Raw genomic sequence first — 15,667 nt, forward strand, 5'->3', positions numbered from 1 at the left:
TTTTCCAATTCTCCAGTTTTAGCCATGGCTACAGAGTTAACAAACACAAACCCTGACCTTTCCAGATACTGAAGAGCTATTCTCCTTCCTGGTTGGCATGAAATTCTTAATTGATTTGAGCTCAAGATAGGTAAATGGGGGCTTCCCTGGTGGCGCAGTGGTTGAGAGTCCGCCTGCCGATGCAGGGGACACAGGTTCGTGCCCCGGTCTGGGAAGATCCCACATGCCGCGGAGCGGCCGGGCCCATGAGCCATGGCCGCTGAGCCTGCGCATCGGAGCCTGTGCTCCGCAACGGGAGAGGCCACAACAGTGAGAGGCCCGCGTACCGCAAAAAAAAAAAAGATAGGTAAACAAAAATGATAAGTGAACAGGTGACTAATGAATCAGATTCTTCTTTTTCTCTCACCCAACACAGATCTGTATAAACCATTAATTTGTTTACAGAGATCACTGAATGACAGTCCATAAAATCAAATTCTGAATCATTGTTATCACAACAGAGAATAACTTATTGACCATAAATAAGCTAAAAACAAAAACAAAATTAGAAGAGAGGAAAGTTAAAATAGAAAGCACAGTTAACAAAGTTCTATTGCTGTTCTTAGTTCACTTCTGGGAGACAAGAAATGTCTGGGCTTGAGATACCTGTGAGGTGTACTATTCTGGCAAAGAAGTTACCTAGCTCTGTCAGGTGAATCCACTGGGTATCTTGGTGGAATTTCCAAAACTACTAAGGATAAATTTTAGAAGAGAATCAAATCATGCCTCTTATTCAGATATCAAATGAACATGTTAAGGGTTTTATTTATCTTATCATTAATGAGGGAGTCAGAGATATGTTATAGCTGGTTCAAGGGAGAATGCAAAGGACACGTACATTTATAGATCAGGAATATTGAAGTGAATTTGCAAAGCTGGCTTCTTCCATCATGGTGGAGAGAAGTCAACTGAAATGGGCAGAATTTATTTGCATGTCTGTAGACAAGAATTGTGTGCTTTACCATTAGTTTTCTATATGTTAACCTCTGTCTTTACAGAGTGGTAAAATAGTCCAATGACAATTCCTATAGCATTAAATTAGCCCTAGAAGCTGCAACATTTCATCAGAAGGATCTTTTTTGCTTATTCAAAAGTCTTAAAATTATCTTTACAAAATGATTTTTTTCAATCTGCATTCCCAGAGAATTATTTCTTTATCCTTGATGTTTTATTAATTTAATTTAGATATGTATTTGGATCTATGGTTTATTGTATTTTTCCTTTCCTTTGTAGATTTTCTTTACCTTTATTTTAGGGCTATTTTCTATCATGTCTACCTGCTTTTTCTCTTCTATTTGTTTAGTTATTCTACTTCAGGGATACTAAGTATCTTTCTGTTTAGTCTCTGTCCTACTTATTCTATCTGATTGCCTTGGTATCTCTGTCTTTTTTTCTCCTTGGTACTTAGGTTATCTTATGATTTTTCTTCTTGCCATTAGTTTGATTTTCAGTGTTTGGTTCTTTTTCTTGCTTTTTTTTCAAATTCATTGTTCTTAATTGATTTTGTTAGCTCCATAGCTTTTCTTTTCAATTTACCTGTTTTGCCTTTTTATCTTTGAGCTTTTGATTTATTAAATGTATGTGCTTACTAGGTTGTTTTCTGTTACAAAGAACTCACTGGGGATTTCCTTATTTTCCTGTGTTATGTTTTCTTTCAGACTAGGTTCTTCTTTTCTTTCCTCTTCCTTCCACCCTCTTGTTTATACCGTTGCATGGCCTTTTCTTTATATCTTGCTAGGTAAAGACTTGGATAGCGAAGTCAAGACTTTGTATCTGCCCTGATATAACATGGGTGAGTTCTCCTTGATGCCATCCTCATCTTAGCTGTGACTTTGTCTCCTCCTTTTACTGTACCCGCTCAATACATCTTTTGAGCAGTGTGTTTTATTCTCTGTCTGCTTCTCTGTAGTTGAAGGATATAAGGTGGTGGTGGGGGGAGAGTTCTTCTGGGGCTCCAGGCTCTCCTGTCTCTGTAGATTTTGTTAAGTGTCCTGTACTGGCCTTATTCCATCCTGCCGAGGGTGTAGTACATTTCTAGGGGCTTCAGACCCTTTCCTTAACTCAGAAGAATGCCTTTGAAGTCAACAGGTTCTGGTGGCCACGCTGCAGGTCTCAGCTTAGGTTTTAAAGCTTCTGTGCTGAAGATGTTCTCCTGGACTTTTCTAGGGCACGCCATCGAAGCCGGAGGATATTTATTAAAATATTTATATATTAAAAATTTCAAGTTTTATTAACTCACCAATTTTTCTCATTATTGCTTCTAGGCAGTGTAATCAGGCTAGGAGCCAGATCACACTGTGCAGAATCTTTTTCTGGCCCCTACTTTTTAAAGTTTAGAGATTTTTAGTTTAAGCATTTTCTTGTTTGACTGTAGCTGGTGGATTTTTGGCTGAAACATGACACACACACACACGTATGTGTAGTCTGTCTCTTTTTTTAAAAAATTAATTTATTTTATTTATTTATTTTTGGCTGCTTTGGGTCTGCACGCGGCCTTTCACTAGTTGTGGCGAGCGGGGGCTACTCTTTGTTTCGGTGCGCGGGCTTCTCATTGCGGTGGCTTCTCTTGTTGAGGAGCACGGGCTTTAGGCACGGGGCTTCCGTAGTTGTGGCTCATGGGCTCTAGAGCGCAGGCTCAGCAGTTGTGGTGCATGGACTTTGCCGCTCCGTGGCACGTGGGAACTTCCCGGACCAAGGCTTGAACCCTTGTCCCCTGCGTTGGCAGGCAGATTCCCAACCACTGCACCACCAGGGAAACCCTAGTCTGTCTCTTATTTTTTTTTCTTTTGCGGTACGCGGGCCTCTCACTGTTGTGGCCTCTCTCGTTGCGGAGCACAGGCTCCGGACGCGCAGGCTCAGCGGCCATGGCTCACGGGCCCAGCCGCTCCATGGCATGTGGGATCTTCCCGGACCGGGGCATGAACCCGTGTCCCCTGCATCGGCAGACGGACTCTCAACCACTGCGCCACCAGGGAAGCCCGTGTTACAACATTTTTATATAACTACAGTGAACATATAGTGACCAATTATATTTTTGTTAATGTTAGGGCATTTTAATATTTTTATCTCATTTTTGTAATCTCATCAGATGAGATAATTTATTAAAGTTACTCAAATAGAGGCCACTTTTTATTTTTATGCTCTTTTGTGTTCATTGAACCTTTTTGTTGTTTTTTATTACCTTTAAAATAATTTGAGGGGACGTCCCTGGTGGTGCAATGGGTAAGACTTCATGCTCCCTATGCAGGGGTCCCGGGTTCGATCCCTGGTCAGGGAACTAGATCCTACATGCATGCTGCAGCTAAGAGTTCGCATGCCACAACTAAGGAGTCTGCCTGCTGCGACTAAGACCCGGTGCAACCAAATAAATAATATTAAAAAAAATAAATTTGAGAGGTTGAGATTAATGGACTAATCAATGTTATTAAATCATTATACTTCTCCCCCTGGCACTAACTGTAATGTATGTTTATATTACTGGATAGAAATTCTTTTGAGATATTTGCTTAAAATGACAGCTGATATTTCAGCCCTTGATGCCAGAAGAATTTTTTTGGTGCTTTTGGATTCTTTATCTACATCCTTCCCATAACTTTAATAATGAAAGTTTTAAAATGTATTCCAGTTTTTATAAGATCAAGTGCACTTAAAAAAAAACCCAAAGTCACGTTTTTGTTTTTGAAGGAAATAATATTACCCAAAATGGAAAAAATAATTTGGATTGGAAAAAGGAAGATGTGCTGTAGAAATGTTATTTTTTAATACAAATTTGATAGTCTAATTTTATTATTTCTGGATTTTGCTATCATCATTCATAGCCCAAGTTAATAAAAGGGTTTATAAAAATGTTTATTTTCTTCTAACATAAAATTATTAATTAGTGTAATCAGTATTTATTAAGAGTTCTGTAGGAATTATGAGTAACTTTTGGTTTTTGCTGCATTTAATTAAGAATATGCATTCATATTGTGTAATAATCCATGTAATTATCCTTATTTAGAAATGTTTAATCTGATTTTTGTCTCCTCAGATTTTGTCAAATTTTAAGAACAAATGCACCATATAGCTCATGGAAGAAAAAACACAAATCAAGACTTTTTTGGGTTCCAAGTTGCCAAAGTATGGAACAAAACCTGTAAGAAGTACACTGCAGCCAATGCCAAATGGAAAACCTGTTAATTTATTGGGAACTTCCAAGAGTAGCAATGCCAAAAGTTACATCAAAAATAATGGCTCTGATTGTTCATTGTCCCATTCATTTAATTGGAGAACGGCAAATAAATACCAGTTTAGTGCACAAAGCCCTGAAGAGCCTAACGGTACTCAGAGTTCACATGATAAAGAAATTGATCCTGAAAAACATGTACCTGCTCAAGGAATGTTTGATCAAAATGGGATGAAGGGAGGTTTGAAAAGTATTTCTTTACTCACATCAAAGTTAGCAAAGACATCTACTATGTTTGTGTCATCTGCAGAAGAGTTAAACCAAAAGTCTTTGTCTGGACCGTCTAATTTGGGTAAATTCACCAAAGGCACATTATTAGGAAGGACTTCATATGCTTCAGTCAGTGCTCCAAAATCGCAGTTGAATGGATTTTATGGAAACCGATCAGCTGGTAGCATACAAAGTCCTAGAGCAAACTCCTGTGCCACCAGAAGCAGCTCTGGAGAAAGCTTAGCACAATCCCTAGATAATATTAAATCTCTTGCTTGTGAAAAAATGGTTAGGTCACAGAGTTTTTCACATTCCATTCAGAATTCATTCCTTCCACCTTCATCTATAACCAGATCACATTCCTTCAATAGAGCTGCAGATCTTACAAAGCCTTATCAGAATCAACAGCTACCCATTAGAGTGCCTCTGAGGTCAAGTATGCTAACAAGAAATTCTCGGCAGTCAGAAGTACTCAATGGGAATGAACATTTAAGGTATGGATTTAATAGGCCTTATGCTGCTGGTGGAAAGAAGTTGGCTTTACCAAATGGCCCAGGTGTAACTTCCACTTTGGGTTATAGGATGGTTCATCCCTCTCTACTGAAATCTGGCCGACCTCCGTTTTCTGGGACTATCACAGTTGATGGTAATAAAAATTCACCGGCTGACACATGTATAGAGGAAGATGCTGCACTTGTGGCTAAGGACAGAGCTAAGGATAAGGACCAAGAACTAATTGAAAATGATAGTTATAGAACAGAAAATGACCAGACCATGAAGCATGATGCTAAAATTAGATACCTGGGTGATGATGTAGATGACATTTCATTGTCTTCTCTGTCATCTTCTGATAAGAATGATTTAAGTGAAGACTTCAGTGATGATTTTATAGATATAGAAGATTCCAACAGAACTAGAGTAACTCCAGAGGAAATTTCTCTCAAAGAAGAAAAGTGTGACAATGTACCACCAAAGGATATATATGATTCCCCCAAGGAAAATGAAAAATCCTTCAGTAAAACTGATGAGTGGATAGATATAAGTGTCTCTGGTAAATATTAATGTCCTTAATTTTTTTTGCTTTCTCCTAGATAATAGAACTGAATTTCCACTTAGGATTATCTTCTGATTAATACCAGGATACTAACAATTTCATGGAAGGATGGATCTAGACAAAATTAGAATGGGGCAACATTTACCTTCCTTGTGGCTTTTGTCCCTTGTTCTATTTTTCATGCTAAAAGAACATCCATAAAAATATTCATTCCCTTATGGTATTTTACCTTTGCTCTTCTTTGTCACACACAGGCTTATTCCTGCTTGCTTCAAAATTATTTTTTTTCCCTGCTTCCTCCAATCAGTGGCAGCCTGTTTTAAACCATCTCTTCCTTTAGGGTAGTAGATCACTACTATTTGTTAAGAGTAAAGCTGTACCAAAGGGTAAATGGACTAATACAGGTTATGTCCAATCTAATGAATTTTTTTATCCTAGGCAATTTTCATTTTTTTAAAGGAAGAGTTAGATTTCTTGCTTAGTAGACTTAATAATTAAACTTTCAGAGGAGCTCTATTTTTTTAATTGAGGAGAGTGAGATAGCACCTGTTAAACATTTCTTCTTATACTTGGTAATCCTGGTGCTAAATACTGGAGAAAATATATCTCTGTGCCCATCTGGCCTGAAAAAGGAACAACTGATGGTTTGGATATAGGCATGAAGTCTGGTTGAGGGACTAGGCCGTCCCTGGAGATATGCATAAACCCTTGACTGCCTGAGGGTCTTCTAGTTAGGAGTGACTGCTGGAGCAAGTTATTTCCTTATAAGGAGTCAACTGCAAGGCTAAATGATATACACAGAGTAAAGAGTTTCCTGGGCAGTGCTTAAAAATAAATATCTTAGGAAATATTCAAAGAATATGGGGCTTTATGTACATTTCTAGAAATACTGCAGAAGTGAAAGATGGCTCAATGAATTTTCTTTATTGGGAAATATTTCAGTAGGTTATTTTTAAGATTTTGCATCTTGATTTTTTTATTGTTTAGATTTAGAAGATGCTAGTTATGAATACTTTTTTGCCAACTTTTTTGCTATAATATATCAAATTATTAAAGCTTATATTTTTTGAACCTGAGAAATAATTATATTTTTGTGAATTAATAACTTTTTTTTCCCTCTCTTTTAAAAAATAAACTGAAGACAGGAGTGAATGTTCAAAACATGCTTCTGGAAACAACTTGATTTCACCAGATACAGATTACAGAGCTGGTTCTTCATTTGAACTCTCTCCATCTGATAGCTCTGATGGAACGTACATGTGGGATGAAGAGGGCTTGGAGCCCATTGGAAATGTCCACCCAGTTGGGAGCTATGAGTCCTCTGAGATGAACAGCATAGTATGTATGGATTTATATACCATTTTGGAAAATTTTGTTTCCTTTGCTATAGAGAGACTTGGGATATTGATTGAATTTTTTAAGTTTATGAACTAACTTTCCTAGTTTGAGAAATGGGAATTCATATCTCTTAAAAGCCTACAAAACATCTGGTCTTAATACATAATAAAGCATATATTTGTATAATATAGCACGAGTTAAATATGTTCTCATACACACATATTCATAATATAGTTGACCCTTGAATAACATGGGTTTGAACTGCGAGGGTCCACTTATATGTGAATCTTTTTCAATAGTAAAAATACTACAGTACTACACAGTCTGTGGTTGGTTGAATTTGCGGATGTGGAAATGCGGGTATGGAGGAACAGCGTATATATAGAGGGCTGATTGTAAGTTAAACATGGATTTTCGACTGTGTGGAGGGTCAGCACCTCTAACCCCATGTTGTTCAAAGGTCAGCTGTATGTAAATAAATACACACACATATTCATATGGACACACTGTACTGTTCAGGTTAAGCTAGGCTAGTGGTTCTCAGTAGGGGAAGGCAATGTCTGGAGACATTTTTGGTTGTCACATTGAGGGATGCTGCTGGCAACTAATGGGTAGACACCGGGATACTGCTTAACATCCTGTAATGCACAGGATAGCACCCACAACAAAGATTTATCCAGCCCAAGATGTAAATAGTGCTGCTGCTGATGAGAAATCCTGGGCTAGGCTGTGCTGAGGTAACATTCTCAGTGCCAACTCTCAGTGACTTAACACAATAAAAGTTTATTTTTTACTCTTAAAATGTCTGTTGTAGGTCTGGACAACTCTCTAGGGCAACTGTCTTCAGTGTTCCAAGCTGCTTTGATCTTGGGGCTCTTTTGAGACCCTTTGTCACCCTGGTAACAAGGATCTCACACATGCGGTTACTGCCAGAGGGTCTCACACGTGCAGTTACTGCTGTGGCCTGCAGGTGGCATATGGCACTTTTACTCACAACATACTGACCGGAACTAATCTTATGTACTGAGTGGGCAGGAAGTGTAATTTTCCTGTATGCCTGGTAGGCAAGGGCACCAGATATGAATGAGCACTAGAGGACCTACCATATATTTATACATGCATATTTTAAGAAAAATTGCAAGTAATGTGGATTATATGCCATGTGAGTAAAGTATAGTTGGTGTGATTAAAGTTATTCCCTGTAGTTACTGAGTATATAAAATCAATTTTCCTGTAGTTGTATGGGAAATTGGTAGTCTTTGTGGATATATTAAATTCCAGGTAGACTTCAGGTGATGTAATTTTCACAGGTTTATTCATATAAACCTGTGACTTGGAAAAAATAAACGTTGTTACCAGAGGCTTGTTAAATTGCACAGACATGGAGAGGACACATCCTTAATTTAGAGGCAGCATCTCTTATTTCGTTAGATAAAGGAAGTTCAGAAAAGATTACAGTTTAGGGCCTTATGTGCTCTCTTACTAGGACTTCTTAAGCGAATATGATTGAAGTTGAAATGACCATTGTGTCCAGTAGATGGCAGCAGTCAGCGCCCAGTACCTGACATTTCTCAGTTCACTGTTCTTGTAACATAAATGATGAAATAGCCTCTGGAAGACTTCAGTACACATCTGAATTGACCATTAGTCTCTAAGATCCATGAATTTCCTCCTTGAACATTTGGCTTGTGTATATGGGACGGGAGACTACAAAAGTGTTCATTCTGTGCTTTGGAACGGAATGGTGTCTGTGTGTCATTCTCTTCGGATCTAAGAGGAAGATAGTCTGAGAAAGGATGGAGAATTGATGGTAAAAGTTGAAAAGAGTGTGTTAAGATCTACTGTGATAGTGGATTTACCATTTATGCTCTAAAATTCTATCAACTGTTTGCTTTTTTCTATTTTAAATTAATTTTGTTACATGTGTACCTGTTTAGAATTGTTTCCTTGGTGAATTGGACTTTCAGTCATTGTTTAGTGATCCTCTCTAACCCTCATTATGCTTTTTGTCTTAAGGCCTCTTTTTTTTCAGAATTAGTATATTTTACCAGTTTTATTTATATATTTTCTATCCTTTCACTATCAGCTCTTTTGATATATAACAAATAGGTTATTATTTTTTAAAAAATGCAATGTCTTTTGCTTTTAACTGGTGAGTTTGGTCCTTTATGTTTGCATTTATTGATATACTTGGAATTAACTCTGTTATCTTATATTTTTATTTAAATTATCTCACTTTTTCTGTTTCTTCTTTCTCCTTTTTCTAAAATAGTATATCTAACTTACCCCAAAAGAACTTTAGCCTGTTTTCATTTTCCTTTGTCTCTCCATTGCCTCCTTTGTCTCACGAAAGACATTTCCTAATCTTGTGTCCTTCTTCACAAGCACCACTATGGTTGTTCTTTACAACAGTGCTCATTCCGGTCCAGGTTGAGGTTAGGAGCCTTCACTAGAATGTGAGTCAGCTTTGTCCACAACTAACAGTTTCGTTGAAATCCATTGTTTAGTTCAGCTGACTTTCTCTTTGAAGAAAGCAGTGTGTTGATGCAGTCTGGTGCAAGCTCCTTATCTTGTCATAGGTCCTAACAGTTGTAGACGGACTACTTTGCATAACACTTGTCTAGAATCTAGGCTTTTTTTTTTTTGCTTAAATATTGACAGTGGTTTGTTGAGGTATAATTTAAATACAATAAAATGTACAAGTCTTTTGCATATAGCAAAGGGAATTTTGAAAATGTGTGTACTTGTTTAACAATCATCCACATTTATGATATAGAATATTTCCAGCACACCAGAATATTTCTTGTGCTCTTCAGTCATTCTGTTACCCCACCCCAGGAGCAACCACTGTTCTGATTTCAATTGCTTTAGCTTAGTTTTGCCTATTCCTGAATTCAATATGAGTAGAATTATAGACGTGTTATTTATATATGGCTTCTTCCAATAAATGTTATATGCATATTTGTTAGTTGTTGTTTGCTCATTCTTCTTGTTACATAATAATCCATTGTGTGAATATATTATAAGTTATTTTATTCTGCTATTGATGGACATTTATATTGTATCTGGTTTTGGGCTACTGCTTCTGCTGTGAAGATTTTGCAACATGTTTTTTGGTGAACATTTATGCATTTCTGTTCACAAAATACGTAGGAGAGGAATTGCTGGATTATAGTGTATACTTATGTCTATAGCTTTGGATGCTTTCAGTTTTCCAAAGTGGTTGTATCAGTTTAAACTCTCACTAGCAGTAAATAAGCATTCCAGAAATTCCACTTTCTAGTTTATACTTTATGTTGTCTGTTTTTTTTTGCATTTTTGCTATTCTGGTGGGGGCATAGTAGTATTGCATTGAGATTTTTGTCCTGTGGTTTGTGGTAACTACTTGTTTGCCATTAGTTTATACTCTTCTGTGAAGTGCCTTCTGTTGGGCTTTATGTATTTTTTCTTAATTGGTTTGTAAAAATCCTTTATATATTTTGGATATAAATTTTATATATATACACACACATATACACATATGTGTATACATTTTTATATATATGGATTGCTTTTAAAACCTTTTAATAGTGTCTTTTGATGAGTAGAATTTAACAATTTAACATTTTTCCTTTATTATTAACACTTTTTGCACTGTGAGAATTTCTTGTTTACTCTAAAGTTATGAAGGTATATTCCAAAGTTTATTTTATTTTATTCATTTATTTATGCGGTACGCGGGCCTCTCACTGTTATGGCCTCTCCCGTTGTGGAGCACAAGCTCTGGATGCACAGGCTCAGTGGCCATGGCTCACGGGCCCAGCCGCTCCGCGGCATGTGGGATCTTCCCGGACCGGGGCACTAACCCGTGTCCCCTGCATCGGCAGGCGGACTCTCAACCACTGTGCCACCAGGGAAGCCCCAACCTTCTCCTTTTTTTATTTTGTTTCGTGTCCTTGTGCTGGAACAAATCTTAGCTGTGAATATCTATGACTGCTGAGTCCTGTGAGTCCTTCTTGTGAACCATCTAACCCGGGGGTGGTCTTGAGGACTCTGACATAGGTACTGATTCGAAGTTATCTTTGTTCGCTGCAGTAAGTATATTTTTAATTTATCATCTTTTATATTTTTATAATAATCCTTTGAAGTAGCTATGGACCAGTTACTAACTCTTGCTTCAGATTTGGATGAGTTTAGATGCGTTGAGTAAACTGATATTGATAGGTTGGGAACTAGCTTGCTGACTGTTGTACTCTCAGTCTGGTATTCTTGTTTTTCAGCCTTATATCTACTCAGGATAACTGAGCATTTTAAAACTCAGGAAACTTTTAGTCGACATTTAACTTTTTTGAACATGAAATACAGCATTTTTTTGTTAGTAAATATTGTCCGAATCATATTGTATGTGAACAATTAGAGGCAAAAACATTTTCCACTGTTGTACAGCGAATTGCAACCCTCTTTGCTGTGGTGCTGTGACCAATATAAGAGCTCTCATTTCAGAGGAATTGAATTACAATGTCACAATGACTGATTTCCTAACACTGATATATTTAGGGATTGATAATTTTAAATCATCACATGGAGTGCTTTTGTTTTTGGAAGGATTTTTATGGAAGGCTAAAGAAGTGGTTGAACCAGATTTTCCCTGAAAGTGTCTAGCTTTATTTTTCTATTTTATCACCCTTGACTTATGTTCACGTAGTAGGCAGGTTTAACCTTATCATTTAAATAGAACTTTTTTTACTTTGAAATGTAGATTCAAATTCTTGCTTGAATGCTTTTGACACATCAGTAAGTAGTTATGCCTCATGATGCTAACACGTTTTATTACACATTTTTTTACCTGTGTTTTACTAAGGCAACAGCTGGCTAAATTTGGGTTTCTACCTTCGTGGCTGACGTTGCTAGACTTTATTGAGACTTAAATGTATGCTGAATATCATAATATTCTTAGCAGTAATTTATGTGGGAATAGGACTCCCATAGGTTTTTTTGCACTGAATTTTGGAATTTCCTGTGGTCTAGAAATGTAGCAGAGGAATACTAGAATATCAAATTTGGTTTTTATTTTTCGTATTTAGTTTTATTGGCTTTAATTTCTGTTTCCTGTTTCTTTGGGGTATATTAACAGGGACCAGCAAGCTACAGCCTTGAGGCTGCCCACCCTTTTTTTTTTTTTTTTTTTTGCTGTACACGGGCCTCTCACTGTTGTGGCCTCTCCCGTTGCGGAGCACAGGCTCTGGACGTGCAGGCTCAGCGGCCATGGCTCACGGGCCTAGCCGCTCCGCGGCATGTGGGATCCTCCCGGACTGGGGCATGAACCCGTGTCCCCTGCATCGGCAGGTGGACTCTCAACCACTGTGCCACTAGGGAAGCCCCACCCATTTTTGTAAGTAAATTTATGTATATGTAAAGTTTAATTTACATGTAGTCTGTGGCTGCTTTCATGCTATTGTGGCAGTATTGAGTAGTTACAACAGAGACTATTGCACACAAACCTAAATATTTACTATCTGGGCTTTGAGAAGACGTTTGCTGACCCCTACATTAGAACACTGCAGATAATTTAAAAGATTCAGAAGTTAACTTTTTAAACCAATGAAAAATCTATGGAAAATTTTTAGGCATTTAGTTTTCTCTTTGTTGTCATTGCTACGCCGTTCTTCCTCTGACCCCCAGTGGAACGTATCCATCAATCCATTTAACATATTTGAGTGACCATCATGTGCAGAGCACTGAGGATACAGTGATCAAGACAGCTGTAGGATCTGTTTTCAGGCTTATATTCTGTTAAGGCACATGCAGTTGAAATATTCAGCTAACTCATTAATTATCTTCAATCGATATGTGGAGAAAGTGCTACAAAGGAGAATTACAAAGTGTGAAAGTGTATTATTGGAAAACCTGGTCTGGTGTGAGTGTAAGGTAAGGCTTTTCCAGGAAATGATGTTTAGGCTTAGTTGGCCCAGGGATACAGTAGGTACAAAGGGTATATGTAATTGGAAGAATGTCAGGTGTTTTAGTAAACGGCATATGGAAATGCCTTGAAGTAGGAAGGGATCATGGAGTGTTTGGGGAAATATGAGAAGGCCAGTATGGCCTGAGCACTGACACAGAGGGGAGGAGTGGCAGGAGAGAGGAGGCTATTAGTATAGAGCTTTTATGGAGCACAAAGGGTTTGAATCTTTATCCTAAAAACTGAAGGGGAGCTGTTGGAGGACTTTAAGCTAGAAAGGGACATAAGTTGATGCACATTTTAAAAACGCTCTGTATAAAGATCGAATTAGGGGGATACCCTGGTGGCACAGTGGTTAAGAATCCTTCTGCCAATGCAGGGGACACAGGTTCGAGCCCTGGTCCAGGAAGGTCCCACATGCCGTGGAGCACCTGGGCCCGTGCGCCACAGCTGCTTGGCCTGTGCTCTGGAGCCTGCAGGCCACAACTGCTGAGGCCTGTGCGCCTGGATCCCGTGCTCCACAACAGGAGAGGCCACTGCAATGGGAGGCCCGTGCACCGCAACAAAGAGTAGCCACGGCTAGAGAGAGCCCGCACACAGCCAGAAATGTAAATAAATAAATTAAAAAATAAATGATTGAGTTAGAAGAGAGAGAGAAAGTATGCTGGAAGCTGTCATTCAAGTGAGGGGTGGTAGTGGCTTGGGCTAAAGTGATGGCAGAGTGAAGATGTAGTGGGGTCAGCAATTTTGAAAAAGAGTTTAGAGGGTACAGCTGATGAAATTCAGTTACTCATTGATGGTAGGGGAGAAAAGTGTCACCTCCTCCCATTTAGAAGTTATGATTAGTACTGTTGCTCTCATTCATTCTGCCAGAATCATCCTAAATTGTCAGTTTGACTTGTTATTCTCCTGATGATTTTCCCATTCCTTATAATGTCAAATGTAAACTCCTTGACTGGCTCTCCATGGTCTGTTCTCACTTTATACAGGTCTGTCTAGTTGCTTTTAATCTCCAGTTCCTACTACATGTCTTGAATATTGATATTTCTCTCTCTCATCACTCTTTTAGGTTTCTGGCACTAAATAAAGACTCAATACATACTTGTTGAGATGGGTGCCATGATATGCCATTTAATTCAAAATAAATGGAAACCCTTAAACTAAATATAATGCTTAATATTATTCAGTATTTTTCCATACACATTGTGACATAACCTATTTACAAAGTTTCTGAGGTACCACGTGTCATAATAGCAAGTTGCAAGTAACTAAAAATGTGACATTAGCATAGGTGTGATAGTGGAGGGACAGCTTACAGAAAGTTGAGTCCTAATATAGGTAAATGAAAATCTCAAACTGACATTAATATTTTCAGTATGCTCTGATACAGAATACAGAACTTGAATGCATAGAAGGGATCTAATCCAACTCATTTAACTATTTTACAGATAAGGGGACGGAATGATATGAGGAAACTAAATTTTTCTTAATTTCCTTTTTTTTAGCTAGACTAGTGAATCTCCCATGTCCATTTAATTACTAGCATAGCTTCTTTTTTAGCCTGTTAATGTAACTTGTAGGTTTAAAAACAAAGTTTAAATTTATCACATATGGTTGTTGTGACCCTTTAAACATAATGTTTTTCTTCACTCTATATTGTTTCTTGTAGATTAAATCTGTTTAATATGAAGTTCAATTCAGTAATTATTTATTGAGCTTCTGCTACGTCTCAGGCACACTGTTAAGTGCTGAAATTACTGAATATGAGTAAGGCTGTCGTCCTTTATGAATTCAAAATCTAGTATGATAGGCAAATATAAATAGATAATCATAGTATAATTTTTAAGTGATATCATGCATGCTGTGTTAGCATGTGCGTGATATACTAAGAGGAAGTGACATCTGAGTTGAGTTTTGAAAAATGGATACAAAGTTGACCAACTGGTCAAGGAAAAGGGAGGGTGAGCATTTTAGGTGTAAAGAATAGCATGTACAGTGACCTGGAGGGATCACAAAATCATGATGTATGAGAGGAATATCTGCACACTAATAGTATAAAGTGTGAAGTAGAGAGTAATTAGAGATGAAGCTGTGGAATTAATAAAGTGGAAAGGAAGAAAAATCTTGTATCTCAATTCAGAAAGACAAGTGATGTTTACAAATCAGATTTTAGAATAAGATATAATTTAAATATTATATCAATATCTATATTTCAGATCTTTATACACACTTCCTTTCTATGTACTGGGACCATGAGTAGAGGATTTTTTTCTGAGCATTTTTTCTTTTTTCATAAAAATGGAATTCTTGGACTGTCTAAACTCCTTCTGGGTCAAAGCCTGTGTTTCAGAGAAAAAGTTAGTGAATTTAAAAGTAGTTTGTCTTATGGTTACCAAGAGAGAAAAGGTGGGGGAGGGGTAAATTGGGAGATTGGGATTGACATATGTACACTACTATATGTAAAATAACTAATGAAAACCTACTGTATGGCACAGGGAACTCTACTCAGTACAGTGTAATAACCTATATGGGAAACGAATCTAAAAAAGAGTGGATATATGTATATGTATAACTGGTTCACTTTGCTGTACAACAGAAACTAACACAACATTATAAATCAACTATACTCTGATAAAAATGAATTAAAAAAAATAAAAGTAGTTTGTTAAAGAAAAAAAAAAGAGTAATTAGTTCACTACCAGGTCCCTTTTACCTAGCATAGGACCTGGCATAGAGTAGATGCATAGTTTGTAATATTTATGGAGAAGATACTGAATTCTGTGAGTTGAATCAGATAGATGTTATAAACTGGTTATACTTAGGACACTGAGGCTGAGGAGTTAAATGCCTTTTATGAATTTTA

The 15,667-nt window shown here is 37.4% G+C and overlaps 1 protein-coding gene across 4 annotated transcripts in view; it reads left to right on the plus strand.

Moving 5' to 3' along the window:
- Positions 1-4,108: 4,108 nt before the first annotated feature.
- The window catches only part of CCSER2 (coiled-coil serine rich protein 2), a gene marked incomplete at its 5' end in the record, with an annotated part of 109,910 nt that continues 98,351 nt past the window's right edge, over positions 4,109-15,667 (plus strand). For all 4 annotated transcript variants that reach the window (XM_079720650.1, XM_079720652.1, XM_079720651.1 and 1 more), the window contains 2 exons: positions 4,109-5,525; positions 6,670-6,866. In XM_079720650.1, coding sequence (XP_079576776.1) covers positions 4,109-5,525; positions 6,670-6,866 — 1,614 coding nt within the window. The remainder of the gene's footprint in view (positions 5,526-6,669; positions 6,867-15,667) is intronic.

The sequence above is a fragment of the Hyperoodon ampullatus genome (genome assembly GCF_949752795.1).
Source record: "Hyperoodon ampullatus genome assembly, chromosome: 1".
NCBI lineage: Eukaryota > Metazoa > Chordata > Mammalia > Artiodactyla > Ziphiidae > Hyperoodon > Hyperoodon ampullatus.